This window comes from Phyllobates terribilis, unplaced genomic scaffold, assembly GCF_046119375.1.
Source record: "Phyllobates terribilis strain yellow unplaced genomic scaffold, ASM4611937v1 Scaffold_7__3_contigs__length_470593459, whole genome shotgun sequence".
NCBI lineage: Eukaryota > Metazoa > Chordata > Amphibia > Anura > Dendrobatidae > Phyllobates > Phyllobates terribilis.
This window is the reverse complement of record NW_027362767.1, coordinates 142,097,714-142,120,753: the sequence shown is the minus strand read 5'-3', so window position 1 is coordinate 142,120,753 and position 23,040 is coordinate 142,097,714. Positions and strand designations below refer to the sequence as shown.

The 23,040-nt window shown below is 42.9% G+C and overlaps 1 protein-coding gene across 2 annotated transcripts in view; it reads right to left on the bottom strand.

Annotated features, from left to right (window-relative positions):
• Window positions 1-1,039: 1,039 nt before the first annotated feature.
• LOC141153992 (NACHT, LRR and PYD domains-containing protein 12-like) overlaps window positions 1,040-23,040 on the bottom strand; it is a 450,515-nt gene continuing 428,514 nt past the window's right edge. For both annotated transcript variants that reach the window (XM_073639348.1, XM_073639349.1), the window contains 2 exons: window positions 7,194-7,364; window positions 1,040-2,661 (listed from right to left, as the gene is read on the bottom strand). In XM_073639348.1, the coding sequence (XP_073495449.1) occupies window positions 2,553-2,661; window positions 7,194-7,364 (280 nt within the window). In that variant the 3' untranslated portion in view covers window positions 1,040-2,552. The remainder of the gene's footprint in view (window positions 2,662-7,193; window positions 7,365-23,040) is intronic.

Sequence of the window (23,040 nt, the reverse complement as noted above, 5' to 3'; positions counted from 1 at the left end):
TTCATTGTTTTCTTCCACATTCCAAAAATTCCCGTGAAACACCTGAAGGGTTAATAAACTTCTTGAATGTGGTTTTGAGCACCCTGAGGGGTGAAGTTTTTAGAATGGTGTCACTTTTTGGTATTTTCTGTCATAAAGACCCCTCAAAGTCACTTCAAATAAGATGTGGTCCCTAAAAAAATGTTTTTGTAAATTTTGTTGGAAAAATGAGAAATCGCTGGTCAACTTTTAACCCTTATAACTTCCTAACAAAAAAAAATTTTGGTTCCAAAATTGTGCTGATGTAAAGTAGACATGTGGGAAATGTTATTTATTAACTCTTTTGTGTGACATATCTCTCTGATTTAAGGGCATGAAAATTCAAAGTTTGAAAATTGCAAAATTTTCAAAATTTTCGCTAAATTTCCGTTTTTTTCACAAATAAACGCAAGTGATATCGAAGAAATTTTACCACAATCATGAAGTACAATATGTCACGAAAAAACAGTCTCAGAATCAGGGGAATCCATTGAAGCGTTCCAGAGTAATTACCTCATAAAGTGACAGTGGTCAGAATTTAAAAAATTGGCCTGGTCACGAAGGCAAAAACAGGCTCTGGCACGAAGTGGTTAATGCTTGCAGAAATGGTGCAGAAACCCTGCAACATCAAAAACTCAGAAAAAGCTCATAATGGGAACATAGCCATAAAAACCAATGGGTAAGTGCAAAAACGTAGCAAAAATGCTGCTCTCAGTTTTTCCATAATTTTTGGTGAAGAAAATGCCGGTACTGCAGGATGTGAAACCTTTTTATTTTTGTGATCTTGTTTGTCCTAGGTCCAAGTATAGTGTAATTAAATTATTGATATACAGAGTCATTACACACAGAGTGATCTATTTCAAGTGTTTATTTCTGTTAATGTCGATGATTATGGCTTACAGCCAATGAAAACACAAAAGTCATTATCTCAGTAAATTAGAATACTTTATAACAACAGCTTGAAAAATGTTTTTAAAATCCGAAATGTTGTCCTCCTGAAATGTATGTTCAGTAAATGCCCTCAATACTTGGTCAGGGCTCCTTTTACATCAATTCCTGCATCAATGCGGCGTGGCATGGAGGCGATCAGCCTGTGGCACTGCTGAGGGGTTATGGAAGCCCAGGTTGCTTTGATAGCAGCCTTCAGCTCATCTGCATTGTTGGGTCTGGTGTCTCTCATCTTCCTCTTGACAATACCCCTAGATTCTCTATAATAGATTCTCTATGGGGTTAAGGTCAGGCGAGTTTGCTGGCCAATAAAGCACAGTGATACTGTTGTTAGTAAACCAGGTACTGGTACTTTTGGCAGTGTGGACAGGTGCCGAGTCCTGCTAGAGAATGAAATTTCCATCTCCAAAAAGCTTGTCGGCAGAGGGAAGCATGAAGGGCTCTAAAATTTCCTGGTAGACAGCTGCGCTGACTTTGGTCTTGATAAAACACAGTGGACCTACACCAGCAGATGACATGGCTCCCCAAACCATCACTGATTGTGGAAACTTCACACTAGACCTCAAGCAGCTTGGATTGTGGCCTCTCCACTCTTCCTCCAGACTCTGGGACCTTGTGGAGTGTGTCAATGACTGCCTTCTGGACATCTGTCAAGTCAGCAGTCTTCCCCATGATTGTGGAGCCTACTGAAACAGACTAAGGCGCCTATTTAAACACTTAGGAGGCCTTTGCAGGTATTTTTTGTTAATTATTTTAATTTTCTGAGATAATGACTTTTGTGTTTTCATTGGCTGTAAGCCATAATCATCAACATTAACATGAAATAAACACGTGAAATAGATCACTCTGTGTGTAATGACTCTATATAATATAGGAGTTTCACTTTTTGTATTGAAGAACTGAAATAAATTAACTTTTTGATGATATTCTAGTTTAGTGAGATGCACCTGTATATTAAAAGTAAACAACCTCTGATCAATGTGTCAAGTAAGCAATTTTCTACCAATTCAATGCCCTACCAATGTGTTAAGTAAGCAATGCCCTACCAATTCAATGCCCTATCAATGTGTAAAGTAATTAATGCTCGACCAAATCACTGCCCTACCAATGTGTTAAGTAAGCAATGCCTGGCCAAATCAACAACCCTCTGTTTTTACATTTGCAAGTGTGTATTTTTTTCTTGAACTCATATAACATGAATCCATCTTTTTGTTCAGAATAGTCACAATTTTTTTCAGAGATAAAAAACTTTTTCCTTTAAATAATTTGATCATATTGCCCTTTTTCCCCTAAATGTTTTATGGTTTCACATACGTCTATGAATTGGTGGCCTAACACCTTGCATTCTTTATGCTGCCAAGGTGGCAGCAAAGCTGAATTTTGGTATCCTAAAAAATGCAGCAAAAAACACAGCAAGAAAAGCAGCAAAAAAGGCAGCAAAACCTGCATTTTGGTTTTTGCTTTATTAATGCCAAGAGATCAGGTTTTAGCTGCAGAAAAAAACGCAGCACAAAAGCAAAGTGTGAACATAGCCTTAATGTAAATGAAGTTAGTATTGGATGTTGTAAAACCCTCCTTAAATGTCATCATGTCCAAATTCTTGTGTCCTCATAGTAAATCTTCATGTTTGGTTTGAGACTTCCCAGTCTTCTGACTTCTTCTTTATTATTTTCAGACAATCGATTATCCTCCATGCTAGAACAGAAACAGACCCACAGTATTAGTGATTGTGTAATTAGGCTCTTCCTGACGTCTAAGCAATGGTAGAGCCACGTGGCCAGTATTTCAGACTTTGCTGGGCCACGTTAAAAGATATGAATATTGTTTTTTTACTGACAGGTTTAGGTTCTGTAACTAACAAATTAAAGCTGCACTCTGAAACGCTATCCAATATACCAGAAGAAAAGCTGGCGTCTCCAGTAAAATCTTGGCAACTTTATTACATTTACAATAAAATCAGGTCATAAACAGGACAGTGCTCCGGTGTTGATGCATTTCGACTTTAGCAGTCTTAATCATAATAATCATTTGTGACCTGATTTTAATGTAAATGTAATAAAATTGCCAAGATTTTCCTGGAGACGCCAGCTTTTCTTCTGGTATATTGGATAGCGTTTCAGAGTGCAGCGTTTCAGACACCAGCTTTTTTTCTGGTATACTGGATTCATTTGCCCAGGCCAAGGTGCTTGCTGGATCTCCAAAACCTATGGGATGGTCGATGCCTACAACGGTGAGCTCATCCAGTACTCTGAATCATTATAGTATGTAAACATTGAATATATGAAATTGGAATTTGAATATGAAATATTGAATATATGAAATTGGAACTACATTACTGCTGTAGAAAATAAGTTAAAAAATGAAGGTACTCGACTCATAAATTGGCCAATTACTGAGAACCTTTGTTGGGACCCTAAACCTAGCATGATGCCTCTACCGGGCTAAAAGACTTCAATTATATGGGCAGGTAGGATCAAGCTCTATTTAAAAGCACCATAGGCTGATGAGCGGAGTGCTCGGTTAGAAGGTATGTATTACAAATATCAAAAGATTGACCATCATTTCCAAACAGAAAGATAAATGTGAACAAGTGCAAGCTAACAGAGGCTCTTAGCTTTCATCTGTTCACATTTGTCTTTCTGTTCAGAAGTGACAGAAAGTCTTTTGATATATAAGTGTAGGTTCAATAGATATAAGAGACATATTTTCGACATTGTGGTGCAGTGCCGAACACAACGGATTCACTTGCATTGCTGTGTAGACTGCCAATTAGGTCAGAATTAATACTGGCCAAGTGGATAAAGATTTATATGTCAAGTCTCATATGTATAGAAAGCGGAAACTGTGATAAGTAATATGGCATTAATATCTCCCGCCTGGGACCTCCAGGAAGGCAGATGTCCTTAAGTTTGGGGATCTCATAATTTTTGGTACCAGAGCCTGTTCCCTATTTACCGTCTCCCTTCTTAGCTCACAAGGAGAGGTAGGTGGGAGCGGCTGGTTCCTGGTAAAATCATGTTCTGGCTGAGAACCCATATTCAGTGCTGAAGATACAGTGTGCTGTAAGGACTGAGCCATTTTCTAAAGAGTACTCCCTTTCACAAGATCTATGCTATTCCTATGACAACCGGTCTAGTAAATTTTATTTGTTTATTCCTTTTATTTTCATGGAACTGTATATACTGTATTGTCTTGCCCTCTTTGTAACATCTCTTGTAAATTTTTATAAGCACGGTCTAATTTTTGGATTAAATATATAAAATGTAATAGCTTAGCTCCTCTTGCTCTATAAACTGCACCCCTGAAGCTTTGTGAATTTCAACGTTACCAGTAACGGGTGTCCAATCAGCCTTTAATAAATGATTGGTGGTGTCATCTTGTTTTTCTTTGGTTATTGCTTATTGGGAAGCTTGGCGGTGACCGTACTGAATTATATATACAGTGTATACCTACGTGTTAAATTCTCCTCGGACAGTTGCTGGTCAAGGGTGAAACGGGATGTGTATATGCTATACGTTCAATGTGAAAGAGTCCAATAACTTTCCAAGCAGCAACAGTAGTCGTGTCGTCCATCAATCTTCAGTCCATTCTGTGATTGTCCTGAAAATTGGTGGCAATGGTGGGATGTCTTCCCGAACTCCCCGACAAATAATAATAATAGTGGGAGATGACATTTCTTACCTCTCCATTACATGTCACAGAGAAGTGACGTGAGGAGACGAGACAGTCAGACATTAGTAGAGATGTCACATTACAAGGAGCATATATGTAGTAATTCACCGTACATTCTTTACACTCCTCTCTTTGGGCACCCAGAGTATTCCTTCGTTAACATAATCCAGCACATCCCTCCCCCTTCTAACCCTCTAGAATCTATCTACGTAAGTGATGCTTTATATAAACCATGTTCTTGCTTCCCATACACTCTCCTTAACCACTGTGACATTGTACACTGTCAATTTCCCCAGGTATCTTGTGTAAAGCTCCTATTTTGCCACGTTTAAGCTGTTTAAGCTGTATGTACCAGCAATATATGCCCCTAGAGCTGTAAGACACAAGTATTATATTTGTTTGCTAAATCTTGTATGGTCACTGTATGTGGGGCTCCTGCTTTGCCGTCTCTATGCTCCTTATACTACAGACAACATATATGTTGTCAATGTCCCAAACTACCTTGTGTAAAGCTCCTGCTTTGCCATATTTAAGCTGTATGTACTAGCTATATATACCCCTAGTGCTGTGGGACACAAATGTTTTATTTTCTAAATGTCGTATGGTCACCTTAACTGCTCCTCTCGGCATCATAGGGGAGTAGGAGCAGCAAAGGAAGATATGGATTGGTTGAGCAGGTTTGTAGAAGAAGAGTGGAGCTAAGAACCGTGAGGGAGAAGTCTGGAATCCACCATGTCAGACATGTGAGAGTCTGATCCTAGAGAGCAGGGAACAGAGGCACAGAGTGAGTGCTAAACGTCCAGCACCTCAGTGTGTGAAGGGAGAAGATGATTCTGCAGCCAAACCACATCTACAGGCCAGTCAGCTTACCAGGAGAAAACTGTCACCACCTGGCCTAACCAAGGGACTGATTCTACAATCCATCCAATTCCCTGAAGCCCTAAGTTTGATCTCTGTGTGACCCCGAACCTGCTACATCATGAAGTGAGTAGCTATTATAGGACTTGTGGTTCCACTGTTGAGTTAATAAGAGAACTGTTACTGAGCTATCATCAGTCTTGTGGTTCCACTCACTTGAAGCTATAAGAGGATTATCTGTGAAGGATATCTTGCTTCTTTGGCATTATGTGCACCAACACAGTCTTCAAGAGCTCCTTCCTCCCGTGGCAACGGGGCCCCAACATTGAACTTTGTTGCTTTCTCTGGCTCCAGCCTTTTATAGTTAAACTGTGTTAGTTAGGAGTGTGTTTGTTGCTATTTAAAGGGAAAGTGTCATCCATATCTTTCAGGTTAACTGCAAAGCCTTAACTGATTCTTTGTATTGTGACTACTGTTTGTTCTATTATTACTTGTCATCCCTCTTACCATATTTACCGTTTAGGTTCCTCCACAATAAAACTGTTAGTTTTCAACCTTGAGTGTATACGGAGTGTGTACAGGGGTTTCCCGAGTCGACCACTGGCAGAAGATGAAGACCCTCCTATGTCCCATTAAAACTCCCAGCAAGATTCGCGTGGAAGCACTGCGCTATATTGAGGTGAGAACTACCAAACGCCCTGCCAACGGAGGCGGCTTAAAGGGGTGTCACATGAACAAGACCCAGGAAGGGTCAAAACATTATAACAGTATTGTCACATTTCTCCCTGCACCGCTATGTCAATTTACTACACATCTGCATAAATAAAAATATTTGCATTCTTGAAGCGAAGAGTGTGCGGTGAATTACTCCACATATTCTTCCACATCCCGTCCATCAACACCTTGCACCACAGACTGAGTGCAGGTCAATCTACCCTCTTCATATAACAAGGAGAAGTCAGCAGGTTATCTCATAGACATAACAATCCTGTACACGTCTCTTATATTTGCATGTCTCCATCCTGTACATGTCTCTTATACACGCACGTCTCTGTCCTGTACATGTCTCTTATAATCGCACGTCTCTGTCCTGTACACGTCTCTTATACTCGCACGTCTCCGTCCTGTACATGTCTCTTATACTCGCACGTCTCCATCCTGTACACGTCTCTTATACTCGCATGTCTCCATCCTGTACACGTCTCTTATACTTGCACGTCTCCATCCTGTACACGTCTCTTATACTCGCATGTCTCTGTCCTGTACACGTCTCTTATACTCGCATGTCTCCATCTTGTACACGTCTCTTATACTCGCACGTCTCCTCTGTCCTGTACACGTCCCTTATACCCGCACGTCTCTGTCCTGTACACGTCTCTTATACCCGCACGTCTCCATCCTGTACACGTCTCTTATACTCGCACGTCTCCATCCTGTACACGTCTCTTATACTCGCACGTCTCCATCCTGTACACGTCTCTTATACTCGCACGTCTCCTCTGTCCTGTACACGTCTCTTATTCTCACACATTTCCATCCTGTACATGTCTCTTATACTCGCACGTCTCTGTCCTGTACACGTCTCTTATACCTGCACGTCTCTGTCCTGTACACGTCTCTTATACCCACAAGTCTCCATCCTGTACACGTCTCTTATACCCACAAGTCTCCATCATGTACATGTCTCTTATACTCACCGTAATTCCTCTATTCTGCAGTCAGAACTAGACAGAGCCTCCATCAAATCACAGAATTGAGGACCGGACAGATAGTTATCATACAAGTCAAGTATCTTCAGGGACCGGTTATTTCTTACTAGAGATGCCAACTGAGTGCAGGCAGTGTTTGGCAGAGAGCAATAAGCCAATCTGTAAAAATATGAAGATGATATGTGAGTAATATGGCCACAGAACATTAGTATAAATTCTGTATATTGTGAATGTGGAGAGAAAATGTTCCCGGCTGTTAGTAAAATCCATAAATATCATCACTAGAAGTCGCCTCTTGTGGTGTATGTCAGAAATGCCGGCAGCTGTGTAAAGTTTCCTTTCAACAAATCCATGTTGTAGAAATTCAGAATCCCTGTGTAATGTACTCACTTTATGACGTGTTGTAAATCAGTGATTATTGCAGCACATGGAATATACAATAGACATAAATCCAATGGAGGAACTTGTGAACGGTCATCAGCGGCTGAAAACGCTCTTTCCTACACCATCTATTGTAGCTGAAGAAGAAATTACTGCTATTGTAAGGCAGGGGTCATCAGCAATTGAGATTAAAATGCAAAGTGGATGAACAAAAGAAAAATCGAAATCAAATCAATATTTGGTGTTACCACTAGTGGTGATCGAGCACTAAAATGCTCAGGTACTCATTACTCAGGTCGAGCAAATCGTAATGCTCGGGTGCCGGCAGCTGGCCTCCACTATTTTTAGACGACCAGCAGGCGTCTTGGGGACAGATGAGACCAAGATAGAGCTTTTTGGTAAAGCACATCATTCAACTGTTTACTGTAAATGGAATGAGGCCTACCAATAAAAGATTCACTGACTGAGGACCAACAACTCAAAATATATTATAACCACCCAAAAACACAAAACTCACTGACTGAGGTGGAATAGGAATACGTAAAAAATGATATTTTATTATAAATATTTAAAATACTATGAACAAAACCACCGTACTGAATGCAGTCTATCCTGTATGCCCCCTATTTTATCACACGGGTCATACTCAGGATATTGATACTCCCTAAAACCAATCATCCAATGTGTAATAACTGATGTCTAGACTATTCTCAATACATCTGTATCCTAAGTTGCCAACCCTTTGACAAATATAAGCTTTTTCCACAGGGGGAACATCGGATTATTATTGCACTTTGCCCACTGTGGAATATAAAACTACAAACCCCTTCTTGTCCTGTATATGATCGGGGTTATATGAAAAAGGAGAGGTTTCAATTATTTCCACAGGGGGAGCATAAGATTATTATTGCACTTTGCCCTCTGCAGAAAATAGAACTATAGACCCCTCACATCTTATGCATTGTCGTAGTTCTACAAAGAAGGACACATTTTTCCCCCCTAATCCTTTTTATAAACTACAATCCACTAATAGAGGATACAGATAACACAATTCTATCTATATTGTGCTATTGTCTAAAATCAATTGGTCTGCAATATCGGTTTACTGCCTGTAACTTTCTGTTGAATCACAGATGACTCGATGGCATCTACATAGGACACAGCTCTACATCTACATAGGACACAGCTCTACATCTACATAGGACGCAGCTCTACATCTACATAGGACGCAGCTCTACATCTACAAAGGACGCAGCTCTACATCTACATAGGACGCAGCTCTACATCTACATAGGACGCAGCTCTACATCTACAAAGGACGCAGCTCTACATCTACAAAGGACGCAGCTCTACATCTACATAGGACGCAGCTCTACATCTACATAGGACGCAGCTCTACATCTACATAGGACGCAGCTCTACATCTACATAGGACACTGCTCTACATCTACATAGGACACTGCTCTACATCTACATAGGACGCAGCTCTACATCTACATAGGACACTGCTCTACATCTACATAGGACACTGCTCTACATCTACATAGGACACAGCTCTACATCTACATAGGACACAGCTCTACATCTACATAGGACACAGCTCTACATCTACATAGGACACAGCTCTACATCTACATAGGACACTGCTCTACATCTACAAAGGACGCAGCTCTACATCTACAAAGGACGCAGCTCTACATCTACAAAGGACGCAGCTCTACGTCTACATAGGACACTGCTCTACGTCTACAAAGGACGCAGCTCTACATCTACATAGGACGCAGCTCTACATCTACATAGGACGCAGCTCTACGTCTACATAGGACGCAGCTCTACGTCTACATAGGACGCAGCTCTACGTCTACATAGGACGCAGCTCTACGTCTACATAGGACGCAGCTCTACATCTACATAGGACGCAGCTCTACATCTACATAGGACGCAGCTCTACATCTACATAGGACGCAGCTCTACATCTACAAAGGACGCATCTCTACATCTACAAAGGACGCATCTCTACATCTACATGGGACGCAGCTCTACATCTACATGGGACGCAGCTCTACATCTACATGGGACGCAGCTCTACATCTACATGGGACGCAGCTCTACATCTACATGGGACGCAGCTCTACATCTACATGGGACGCAGCTCTACATCTACATGGGACGCAGCTCTACATCTACATGGGACGCAGCTCTACATCTACATAGGACGCAGCTCTACATCTACATAGGACGCAGCTCTACATCTACATAGGACGCAGCTCTACATCTACATAGGACGCAGCTCTACATCTACATAGGACGCAGCTCTACATCTACATAGGACACTGCTCTACATCTACATAGGACACAGCTCTACATCTACATAGGACACTGCTCTACATCTACATAGGACACTGCTCTACATCTACATAGGACGCAGCTCTACATCTACATAGGACGCAGCTCTACATCTACATAGGACGCAGCTCTACATCTACATAGGACGCAGCTCTACATCTACATAGGACGCAGCTCTACATCTACATGGGACTCAGCTCTACATCTACATGGGACGCAGCTCTACATCTACATGGGACGCAGCTCTACATCTACATGGGACGCAGCTCTACATCTACATGGGACGCAGCTCTACATCTACATGGGACGCAGCTCTACATCTACATGGGACGCAGCTCTACATCTACATGGGACGCAGCTCTACATCTACATGGGACGCAGCTCTACGTCTACATGGGACGCAGCTCTACGTCTACATAGGACGCAGCTCTACGTCTACATAGGACGCAGCTCTACGTCTACAAAGGACGCAGCTCTACGTCTACAAAGGACGCAGCTCTACGTCTACAAAGGACGCAGCTCTACGTCTACAAAGGACGCAGCTCTACGTCTACATAGGACGCAGCTCTACGTCTACATAGGACGCAGCTCTACATCTACATAGGACGCAGCTCTACATCTACATAGGACGCAGCTCTACATCTACATAGGACGCAGCTCTACATCTACATGGGACGCAGCTCTACATCTACATGGGACGCAGCTCTACATCTACAAGGGACGCAGCTCTACATCTACATGGGACGCAGCTCTACATCTACATGGGACGCAGCTCTACATCTACATGGGACGCAGCTCTACATCTACATGGGACGCAGCTCTACATCTACATGGGACGCAGCTCTACATCTACATGGGACGCAGCTCTACATCTACATGGGACGCAGCTCTACATCTACATAGGACGCAGCTCTACATCTACATAGGACGCAGCTCTACATCTACATAGGACGCAGCTCTACATCTACATAGGACGCAGCTCTACATCTACATAGGACGCAGCTCTACATCTACAAAGGACGCAGCTCTACATCTACAAAGGACGCAGCTCTACATCTACAAAGGACGCAGCTCTACATCTACATAGGACGCAGCTCTACATCTACATAGGACGCAGCTCTACATCTACATAGGACGCAGCTCTACATCTACATAGGACGCAGCTCTACATCTACATAGGACGCAGCTCTACATCTACATAGGACACTGCTCTACATCTACATAGGACACTGCTCTACATCTACATAGGACACTGCTCTACATCTACATAGGACACTGCTCTACATCTACATAGGACACAGCTCTACATCTACATAGGACACAGCTCTACATCTACATAGGACACAGCTCTACATCTACATAGGACACTGCTCTACATCTACATAGGACACTGCTCTACATCTACATAGGACACTGCTCTACATCTACATAGGACACTGCTCTACATCTGCATAGGACACTGCTCTACATCTGCATAGGACACTGCTCTACATCTACATAGGACACTGCTCTACATCTACATAGGACACTGCTCTACATCTACATAGGACACTGCTCTACATCTACATAGGACACTGCTCTACATCTACATAGGACCCTGCTCTACATCTACATAGGACCCTGCTCTACATCTACATGGGACACTGCTCTACATCTACATGGGACGCAGCTCTACATCTACATGGGACGCAGCTCTACATCTACATGGGACGCAGCTCTACATCTACATGGGACGCAGCTCTACATCTACATGGGACGCAGCTCTACATCTACATGGGACGCAGCTCTACATCTACATGGGACGCAGCTCTACATCTACATGGGACGCAGCTCTACATCTACATAGGACGCAGCTCTACATCTACATAGGACGCAGCTCTACATCTACATAGGACGCAGCTCTACATCTACATAGGACGCAGCTCTACATCTACATAGGACGCAGCTCTACATCTACATAGGACGCAGCTCTACATCTACATAGGACGCAGCTCTACATCTACATAGGACGCAGCTCTACATCTACATAGGACGCAGCTCTACATCTACATAGGACACTGCTCTACATCTACATAGGACACAGCTCTACATCTACATAGGACACAGCTCTACATCTACATAGGACACTGCTCTACATCTACATAGGACGCAGCTCTACATCTACATAGGACGCAGCTCTACATCTACATAGGACGCAGCTCTACATCTACATAGGACGCAGCTCTACATCTACATAGGACTCAGCTCTACATCTACATGGGACGCAGCTCTACATCTACATGGGACGCAGCTCTACATCTACATGGGACGCAGCTCTACATCTACATGGGACGCAGCTCTACATCTACATGGGACGCAGCTCTACATCTACATGGGACGCAGCTCTACATCTACATGGGACGCAGCTCTACATCTACATGGGACGCAGCTCTACATCTACATGGGACGCAGCTCTACATCTACATGGGACGCAGCTCTACATCTACATGGGACGCAGCTCTACATCTACATGGGACGCAGCTCTACATCTACATAGGACGCAGCTCTACGTCTACATAGGACGCAGCTCTACGTCTACAAAGGACGCAGCTCTACGTCTACAAAGGACGCAGCTCTACGTCTACAAAGGACGCAGCTCTACGTCTACAAAGGACGCAGCTCTACGTCTACATAGGACGCAGCTCTACGTCTACATAGGACGCAGCTCTACATCTACATAGGACGCAGCTCTACATCTACATAGGACGCAGCTCTACATCTACATAGGACGCAGCTCTACATCTACATAGGACGCAGCTCTACATCTACATAGGACGCAGCTCTACATCTACAAGGGACGCAGCTCTACATCTACAAGGGACGCAGCTCTACATCTACATGGGACGCAGCTCTACATCTACATGGGACGCAGCTCTACATCTACATGGGACGCAGCTCTACATCTACATGGGACGCAGCTCTACATCTACATGGGACGCAGCTCTACATCTACATGGGACGCAGCTCTACATCTACATGGGACGCAGCTCTACATCTACATAGGACGCAGCTCTACATCTACATAGGACGCAGCTCTACATCTACATAGGACGCAGCTCTACATCTACATAGGACGCAGCTCTACATCTACATAGGACGCAGCTCTACATCTACATAGGACGCAGCTCTACATCTACAAAGGACGCAGCTCTACATCTACAAAGGACGCAGCTCTACATCTACAAAGGACGCAGCTCTACATCTACATAGGACGCAGCTCTACATCTACATAGGACGCAGCTCTACATCTACATAGGACGCAGCTCTACATCTACATAGGACGCAGCTCTACATCTACATAGGACGCAGCTCTACATCTACATAGGACGCAGCTCTACATCTACATAGGACACTGCTCTACATCTACATAGGACACTGCTCTACATCTACATAGGACACTGCTCTACATCTACATAGGACACTGCTCTACATCTACATAGGACACTGCTCTACATCTACATAGGACACAGCTCTACATCTACATAGGACACAGCTCTACATCTACATAGGACACAGCTCTACATCTACATAGGACACTGCTCTACATCTACATAGGACACTGCTCTACATCTACATAGGACACTGCTCTACATCTACATAGGACACTGCTCTACATCTGCATAGGACACTGCTCTACATCTACATAGGACACTGCTCTACATCTACATAGGACACTGCTCTACATCTACATAGGACACTGCTCTACATCTACATAGGACACTGCTCTACATCTACATAGGACACTGCTCTACATCTACATAGGACCCTGCTCTACATCTACATAGGACCCTGCTCTACATCTACATAGGACCCTGCTCTACATCTACATAGGACACTGCTCTACATCTACATAGGACACTGCTCTACATCTACATAGGACGCAGCTCTACATCTACATAGGACGCAGCTCTACATCTACATAGGACGCAGCTCTACATCTACATAGGACGCAGCTCTACATCTACATAGGACGCAGCTCTACATCTACATAGGACGCAGCTCTACATCTACATAGGACGCAGCTCTACATCTACATAGGACGCAGCTCTACATCTACATAGGACACTGCTCTACATCTACATAGGACACTGCTCTTCATCTACATAGGACACTGCTCTACATCTACATAGGACACTGCTCTACATCTACATAGGACACTGCTCTACATCTACATAGGACGCAGCTCTACATCTACATAGGACGCAGCTCTACATCTACATAGGACGCAGCTCTACATCTACATAGGACGCAGCTCTACATCTACATAGGACGCAGCTCTACATCTACATAGGACACTGCTCTACATCTACATAGGACACTGCTCTACATCTACATAGGACACTGCTCTACATCTACATAGGACACTGCTCTACATCTACATAGGACGCAGCTCTACATCTACATAGGACGCTGCTCTACATCTACATAGGACGCAGCTCTACGTCTACATAGGACGCAGCTCTACGTCTACATAGGACGCAGCTCTACGTCTACATAGGACGCAGCTCTACGTCTACATAGGACGCAGCTCTACGTCTACATAGGACGCAGCTCTACGTCTACATAGGACGCAGCTCTACGTCTACATAGGACGCAGCTCTACGTCTACATAGGACGCAGCTCTACGTCTACATAGGACGCAGCTCTACGTCTACATAGGACGCAGCTCTACGTCTACATAGGACGCAGCTCTACGTCTACATAGGACGCAGCTCTACGTCTACATAGGACGCAGCTCTACGTCTACATAGGACGCAGCTCTACGTCTACATAGGACGCAGCTCTACGTCTACATAGGACGCAGCTCTACGTCTACATAGGACGCTGCTCTACGTCTACATAGGACGCAGCTCTACGTCTACATAGGACGCAGCTCTACGTCTACATAGGACGCAGCTCTACGTCTACATAGGACGCAGCTCTACGTCTACATAGGACGCAGCTCTACGTCTACATAGGACGCAGCTCTACGTCTACATAGGACGCAGCTCTACGTCTACATAGGACGCAGCTCTACGTCTACATAGGACGCAGCTCTACGTCTACATAGGACGCAGCTCTACGTCTACATAGGACGCAGCTCTACGTCTACATAGGACGCAGCTCTACGTCTACATAGGACGCAGCTCTACGTCTACATAGGACGCAGCTCTACGTCTACATAGGACGCAGCTCTACATCTACATAGGACGCAGCTCTACATCTACATAGGACGCAGCTCTACATCTACATAGGACGCAGCTCTACATCTACATAGGACGCAGCTCTACATCTACATAGGACGCAGCTCTACATCTACATAGGACGCAGCTCTACATCTACATAGGACGCAGCTCTACATCTACATAGGACGCAGCTCTACATCTACATAGGACACTGCTCTACATCTACATAGGACGCAGCTCTACATCTACATAGGACACTGCTCTACATCTACATAGGACACTGCTCTACATCTACATAGGACACTGCTCTACATCTACATAGGACACTGCTCTACATCTACATAGGACACTGCTCTACATCTACATAGGACACTGCTCTACATCTACATAGGACACTGCTCTACATCTACATAGGACACTGCTCTACATCTACATAGGACACTGCTCTACATCTACATAGGACACTGCTCTACATCTACATAGGACACTGCTCTACATCTACATAGGACGCAGCTCTACATCTACATAGGACGCAGCTCTACATCTACATAGGACGCAGCTCTACATCTACATAGGACGCAGCTCTACATCTACATAGGACGCAGCTCTACATCTACATAGGACGCAGCTCTACATCTACATAGGACGCAGCTCTACATCTACATAGCACACAGCTCTTTTTATTTCACTTACAGACCTAATGAATCGTCTGTCATTACACTGTCCCTTTAAGAATTGCTGCCCCTTTATTTATAACTCAGGGTATCACAGCAGCCTCTTAGCATGTACGTCCCTATCTCCACATACATGCCCCAAAACATACAAGTACGCCTCTACGCGTTTCACCTATCTAATATTTATATAGGCACATCAGGAGGCTAAGACACTACACTGTGTTCCAAATTATTATGCAAATAATATTTTCTCAGATTTTCCCAAATTACCTATATGAATTGCAGTCATTGTAATTTTCCAGTCAAATAACTATTAGAGTACAATTGAAAGGTTTTTGTACAAACTGCCTATGATAACAGTATATTTAAAAAAAAAATAAAAAACTCAAACTGCACTCAAAATGCATGTTCCAAATTATTATGCACAGCAGAGTTTTCAGCCTTTTCATTTTAATAAAGAACAAAAAAATGGTCATTTTTGAAATTATAAGCATTAGCAGGTTATTACAAGCTGAAATCAAACAGTTTTCAACTCAAAACTTTATTCTAGGTGATGTTACATTTGCACATAGGACCCCTTGTTCGAAAGGAGCTTCTGAACTCTCTCGCCCATTGAATTTGTCAGCTTTTGGATGGTTTCTGCTTTAATTGTTTTGCATGAGGACTATATGCAAATGTAACATCACCTAGAATAAAGTTTTGAGTTGAAAACTGTTTGATTTCAGTTTGTAATAACCTGTTAACCGGTTCCCGACCGCCCACTGTACATAAATGTCGGCGCTTGCTGGCCTCTGTGCAGCGCCGACGTTTAAAAACGGTGGGTGGTCCCGCAGCGCTCAGGACCCCCAGGGTCCTGCTAGCGCTGCGGTACCGGTTCAGAGCGATAGCTCTGACATGTGGCATCATGGGGACCTGATTGGATCAGTTCCTATCTTCTAGATGCCGCGATCCATAGCGATTGCGGCATTTAAAAGATAGTGACAGCCGGTGGTCGGCGATCGGGACCCCCCACATACCTCAGCAGCGGCAGGGATCCCGGTGCTGTGACCTCTGACATCATCGAGACCTGATTGGCTCAGGTCTCGATGATGTCAGCGTCACACCAGCCAATCAGAGAGATCACCAGGGAAGTTTGTTTTAGCAACAAACTTTCCCAGGCGATCTGGCTGATAAATACATTGTTTCTCCTCCGATCTCAGTGAGAGAGCAGAGGAGAAACACTGACAAGAGCTGTGTCAGCCTTGCCACTGGGAAAGTGAAAAAAAAAAATCAAAAAGAAAGTAAGGTTAGGGTTAGTGAGTCTGTCAGATTAGTCAGTCCTGTCAGATCAGTCAGTCCTGTCAGTCAGTCAGTCCTGTCAGATCAGGCAGTCCTGTCAGTCAGTCAGGCAGTCCTGTCAGTCAGTCAGTCCTGTCAGTCAGTCAGTCAGTCCTGTCATATCAGTCAGTCCTGTCAGATCAGTCAGTCAGTCCTGTCAGATCAGTCAGTCCTGTCAGATCAGTGAGTCCGGTCAGTCAGTGAGTCCGGTCAGTCAGTGAGTCCGGTCCCGTCCGTTCAGTCTGGTCCGTTCAGTCCAGTCAAAAAATCTAAAAATAAAATGGCCCGTCAGACTTATACTGCAGAAGAGGTGTATGCCCTGCTGTGTTCTGATAGTGATGACAGTGCAATCTCAGATGGAGATATGGATTTTGAGGGCTTTAGTAGCAGTGACACTGAGAGCTCAGAAATGAGCAGTGATTCTGGTCCATCCTCAAGCCCAAGGACCAGTACAGCAATAGGGGCAAATAGCGCTACTGGAGAAAAGTCTCCAAATCAGGGAACACTGCCCAGTACAAGCGCTGTCCCTGCTACTAGTGAATTGGAGCACGCCAGTGTACAAGGGGTTTTGCCACATGATCTAGCATTTCCCAGATGGGAGGCTTCGGATTCGGCTGCTCCATTCAGCCCTGATTTCAACGCCATTCCTGGTATAAATGTGGAGGTGGAAGATTTTGGACCAATTCATTTTTTTAATTTGTTTTTCACAGACAGCTTGCTAGAGCATATTGTCGTGCAAACAAATTTATATGCATCCCAATTTATAAGCCAGAATCCCCGATCTTACTATGCTAGGGCAAATTTATGGACACCAACTAATGTCCCAGAAATAATTTTTTTTTAGGACTTACATTTGCCATGGGGCTTGTTAAAAAACCGAGCATTCGATCCTACTGGTCCAACCACCCTGTTCAAGCCACCCCTATGTTTTCAGTCGTTCTGCCTAGGACCCGTTATGAAATGCTCATGCGGTTTTGGCATTTTAACGACAATAGTCAATGCCTGCCCAGAAATGCCCCAGAACATGACAGGTTATATAAAATTAGACCCATCATTGAAAATTTTTCAGAAAAATTCTTAAGGCTCTACACCCCAACACAAAATATTTCTATAGATGAGTCCCTTGTAAAATTCAAAGGAAGACTGCACCTCAAGCAATTTATCCCATCTAAAAGGGCAAGGTTTGGAATAAAGATCTATAAAATGTGCGAAAGTTCAACCAGATACACATCCGCTTTTCGCATATACGAGGGGAAAGATAGCCAACTAAACCCACCAGGATGCCCTACTTATCTGGGGACATCAGGAAAAATTGTTTGGGAGCTGATAAGTCCATTTTTTCAAAAAGGCTACAATCTATATGTGGACAATTATTACACCAGCATACCCCTATTTAAAAGTCTGGTTGAACACAACATCGGGGCTTGTCGGACCATTCGTAAAAAACGTCAGGGGTTTCCACAGCCATTGGTCAACCAAAAGTTCCAAAAGGGGCAGTCAGGGGCTGTACGCAACGGAGAGCTGCTTGCCCTGAAATATAGGGATAAGAGGGATATTTTTGTCCTCAGCTCGATCCACACAGATGCCACAAGGGCCATTATAGCACTAGGATCCACCACTCCGAAGCAAAAACCTGTGTCAGTCATTGACTACAACAAACGCATGGGGGGTGTGGACCTTGCAGACCAGGTTCTACAGCCATACCAGGTATCAAGAAAGTCCTATACCTGGTATAAAAAGTTGGTTATTTATTTGTTTCAGGTGGCCACATACAATTCTTTTGTGTGGTACAAAAAAGCAGGAAATTCAGATCCTTTTCTTGATTATCAAGAAAAGATAATTGAAAATCTTGTCTTTCAAAGTGTTAGCCCCGCTCATCCATTAGAATCTGAGGATGTGAAAAGACTCACTGAGCGACATTTTATTGCACTTATTCCAGCAACGGAAACAAGAAGGAACCCCCAGAAAAGATGTCGTGTATGTACTAAGAGAGGAATGAGGCGTGATACCCGCTACTATTGCCCACAATGCCCATCATTGCCAGCCTTATGCGTCACTGACTGCTTTAAAATCTTCCACACAGAACCACGTTTTTAAACTGTAAAAATGTATCTCATTATGTCATTCAAACATTTGGTTCATTTAGTGAATGACACATTCGAGTAGAGCTCACTTAATTTCCAGGGGGGGTTCTCCAGAATCTAAACCTTCCATTGCGTGCTTGTTTCTGGAAATCATCCATTGAGTTAAAATGGTCACTAAACCCATAGATGAATTCCCAGAGTGGTGTAATTTCCAAAATGGGGTCACTTGTTGGGGGTTTCACCTGTTTAGGCACCTCAGGGGCTCTCCAAATGCAACATGGCGTCCGCTATCGATTCCAGACAAATTTCCATTCCAAAAGTCAAATGGCGCTCCTTACCTTCCAAGCCATGCCGTGCGCCCAAACAGTGGTTTTGCACCACATATGGGGTATCAGCGTGCTCAGGAGAAATTGAACAACACATTTTGGGGTCCATTTTTTCTGGCTGCCCTTGTGAAAATTAAAAATTTGAGGTTAAAGTAGCAGTTTTGTGAAAAAAAGTTAAATGTTCATTGTTTTCTTCCACATTCCAAAAATTCCTGTGAAGCACCTGAAGGGTTAATAAACTTCTTGAATGTGGTTTTGAGCACCTTGAGGGGTGAAGTTTTTAGAATGGTATCACTTTGGGGTATTTTCTGTCATAAAGGCCCCTCAAAGTCACTTCAAATAAGATGTGGTCCCTAAAAAAATGTTTTTGTAAATTTTGTTGTAAAAATGAGAAATCGCTGGTCAACTTTTAACCCTTATAGCTTCCTAACAAAAAAAAATTTTGGTTCCAAAATTGTGCTGATGTGAAGTAGACATGTGGGAAATGTTATTTATTAACTATTTTGTGTGACATACAGTACAGACTAAAAGTTTGGACACACCTTCTCATTTAAAGATTTTTCTGTATTTTCATGGCTATGAAAATTCTACATTCACACTGAAGGCATCAAAACTATGAATTAACACATGTGGAATTATATACTTAACAAAAAAGTGTGAAACAACTGAAAATATGTCTTATATTCTAGGCTCTTCAAAGTAGCCACCTTTTGCTTTGATGACTGCTTTGCACATTCTTGGCATTCTCTTGATGACCTTCAAGAGGTAATCATCCGAAATGGTCTTCCAACAATGTTGAAGGAGTTCCCAGAGATGCTTAGCACTTGTTGGCCCTTTTGCCTTCACACTGCAGTCCAGCTCACCCCAAACCATCTCGATTGGGTTCAGGTCTGGTGACTGTGGAGGCCAGGTCATCTAACTTAGCACCCCATCACTCTGCCTCTTGGTCAAATAGCCCTTACACAGCCTGGAGGTGTGTTTGGGGTCATTGTCCTGTTGAAAAATAAATGATGGTCCAACTAAACGCAAACCGGATGGAATAGCATGTCGCTGCAAGATGCTGTGGTAGCCATGCTGGTTCAGTATGCCTTCAATTTTGAATATATCCCCAACAGTGTCACCAGCAAGCACCCCCACATCATCACACCTCCTCCTCCATGCTTCACAGTGGGAACCAGGCATGTAGAGTCCATCCGTTCACCTTTTCTGCTTCGCACAAAGACACGGTGGTTGGAACCAAAGATCTCAAATTTGGACTCATCAGACCAAAGCACAGATTTCCACTGGTCTAATGTCCATTGCTTGTGTTCTTTAGCCCAAACAAGTCTCTTCTGCTTGTTGCCTGTCCTTAGCAGTGGTTTCCTAACAGCTATTTTACCATGAAGGCCTGCTGCACAAAGTCTCCTCTTAACAGTTGTTGAAGAGATGTGTCTGCTGGTAGAACTCTGTGTGGCATTGACCTGGTCTCTAATCTGAGCTGCTGTTAACCTGCGATTTCTGAGGCTGGTGACTCGGATAAACTTATCCTCAGAAGCAGAGGTGACTCTTGGTCTTCCTTTCCTGGGGCGGTCCTCATGTGAGTCAGTTTCTTTGTAGCGCTTGATGGTTTTTGCAACTGCACTTGGGGACACTTTCAAAGTTTGCCCAATTTTTCGCACTGACTGACCTTCATTTCTTAAAGTAATGATGGCCACTCGTTTTTCTTTACTTAGAATTTTTATTATGGCAAGAAAAAAGCAGCTAACAGTCTATTGAGTAGAACTATCAGCTGTGTATCCACCAGACTTCTGCACAGCACACCTAATGGTCCCAACACCATTTATAAGGCAAGAAAGCCCACTTATTAAACCTGAAAGGGCACACCTGTGAAGTGAAAACCATTTCCAGTGACTACCTCTTGAAGCTCATCAAGAGAATGCCAAGACTGTGCAAAGCAGTCATCAAAGCAAAAGGTAGCTACTTTGAAGAACCTAGAATATAAGACATATTTTCAGTTGTTTCACACTTTTTTGTTAAGCATATAATTCCACATGTGTTAATTCATAGTTTTGATGCCTTCAGGGTGAATGTACAATTTTCATAGTCATGAAAATACAGAAAAATCTTTAAATGAGAAGGTGTGTCCAAACTTTTGGTCTGTACTGTATCTCTCTGATTTAAGGGCATGAAAATTCAAAGTTTGAAAATTGCAAAATTTTCACCAAATTTCCGATTTTTTCACAAATAAACGCAAGTGATATCGAAGAAATTTTACCACTATCATGAAGTACAGTATGTCATGAAAAAACAATCTCAGAATCAGGGGAATCCGTTGAAGCGTTCCAGAGTAATTACCTCATAAAGTGACAGTGGTCAGAATTGAAAAAATTGGCCCGGTCACAAAGGCAAAAACAGGCTCTGGTGCGAAGTGGTTAATGCTTATAATTTCAAAAATGACCATTTTTTTGTTCTTTATTAAAATGAAAAGGTTGAAAACTCTGCTGTGCATAATAATTTGGAACATGCATTTTGAGTGCAGTTTGAGTTTTTTATTTTTTTAAAAATATACTATCATAGGCAGTTTGTACAAAAACCTTTCAATTGTACTCTAATAGTTATTTAACTGGAAAATTACAATGACTGCAATTCATATAGGTAATTTGGGAAAATCTGAGAAAATATTATTTGCATAATAATTTGGAACACAGTGTATATTATTTGATAATGCATTTGCAGGAGTCTCTGCTCCCAGCTGTTATGAGACCCGTGTGATAAAATAGGGGACATACAGGATAGACTGCATTCAGTACGGTGGTTTTGTTCATAGTATTTTAAATATTTATAATAAAATATGCTTTTCCACCTCAGTCAGTGAGTTTTCTACCAATAAAAGAACACAGTACTTACAGTCAAATATGGTGGAGGTTCAAAGATATTTAGGGTTTGTTTTGCTGCCTCTGGCACTGAATGCCTTGACTGTGTGCAAGGCATCATGAAATGTGAAGATTACCAAAGGATTTTGGGTCGCAATGTAGTGCCCAGTGCCATAAAGCTGGATTTGCATCCTAGGTCCTGGGTCTTCCAGCAGGACAATGACCCCAAACATACTTCAAGAAGCAGCCAGAAATGGATGGAAACAAAGCACTGGTGAGTTCTGAAGTGGTAATTCCAGCTCCAGTAGCGTCAAGTCTCCCACCACTACCTCTTACATACAGAAGCTATAAAGAAACTGTGAATGGACATATTAAATCATTACATTTTGTTAAATGTGATTAATTTATGTCAACTATGATACATTTCTGTCAACTTTGATAAATTTCTGAGTACAGATCACTGTAAAAATTACGAATCGGTCAACGAGTGCATGGACGAGATCAATCAAGTTATGGACTGTGGAAGAGATGTATGTGACCAGAATGAACACTCATTTCCAGCAGATGTTACCACCTAGCATCTGTCCCTATTGTAAATGGAGCTAACAGCGGTATCAATAGGGAATAGAATAGTTTTGGGTTTTTTTGGTT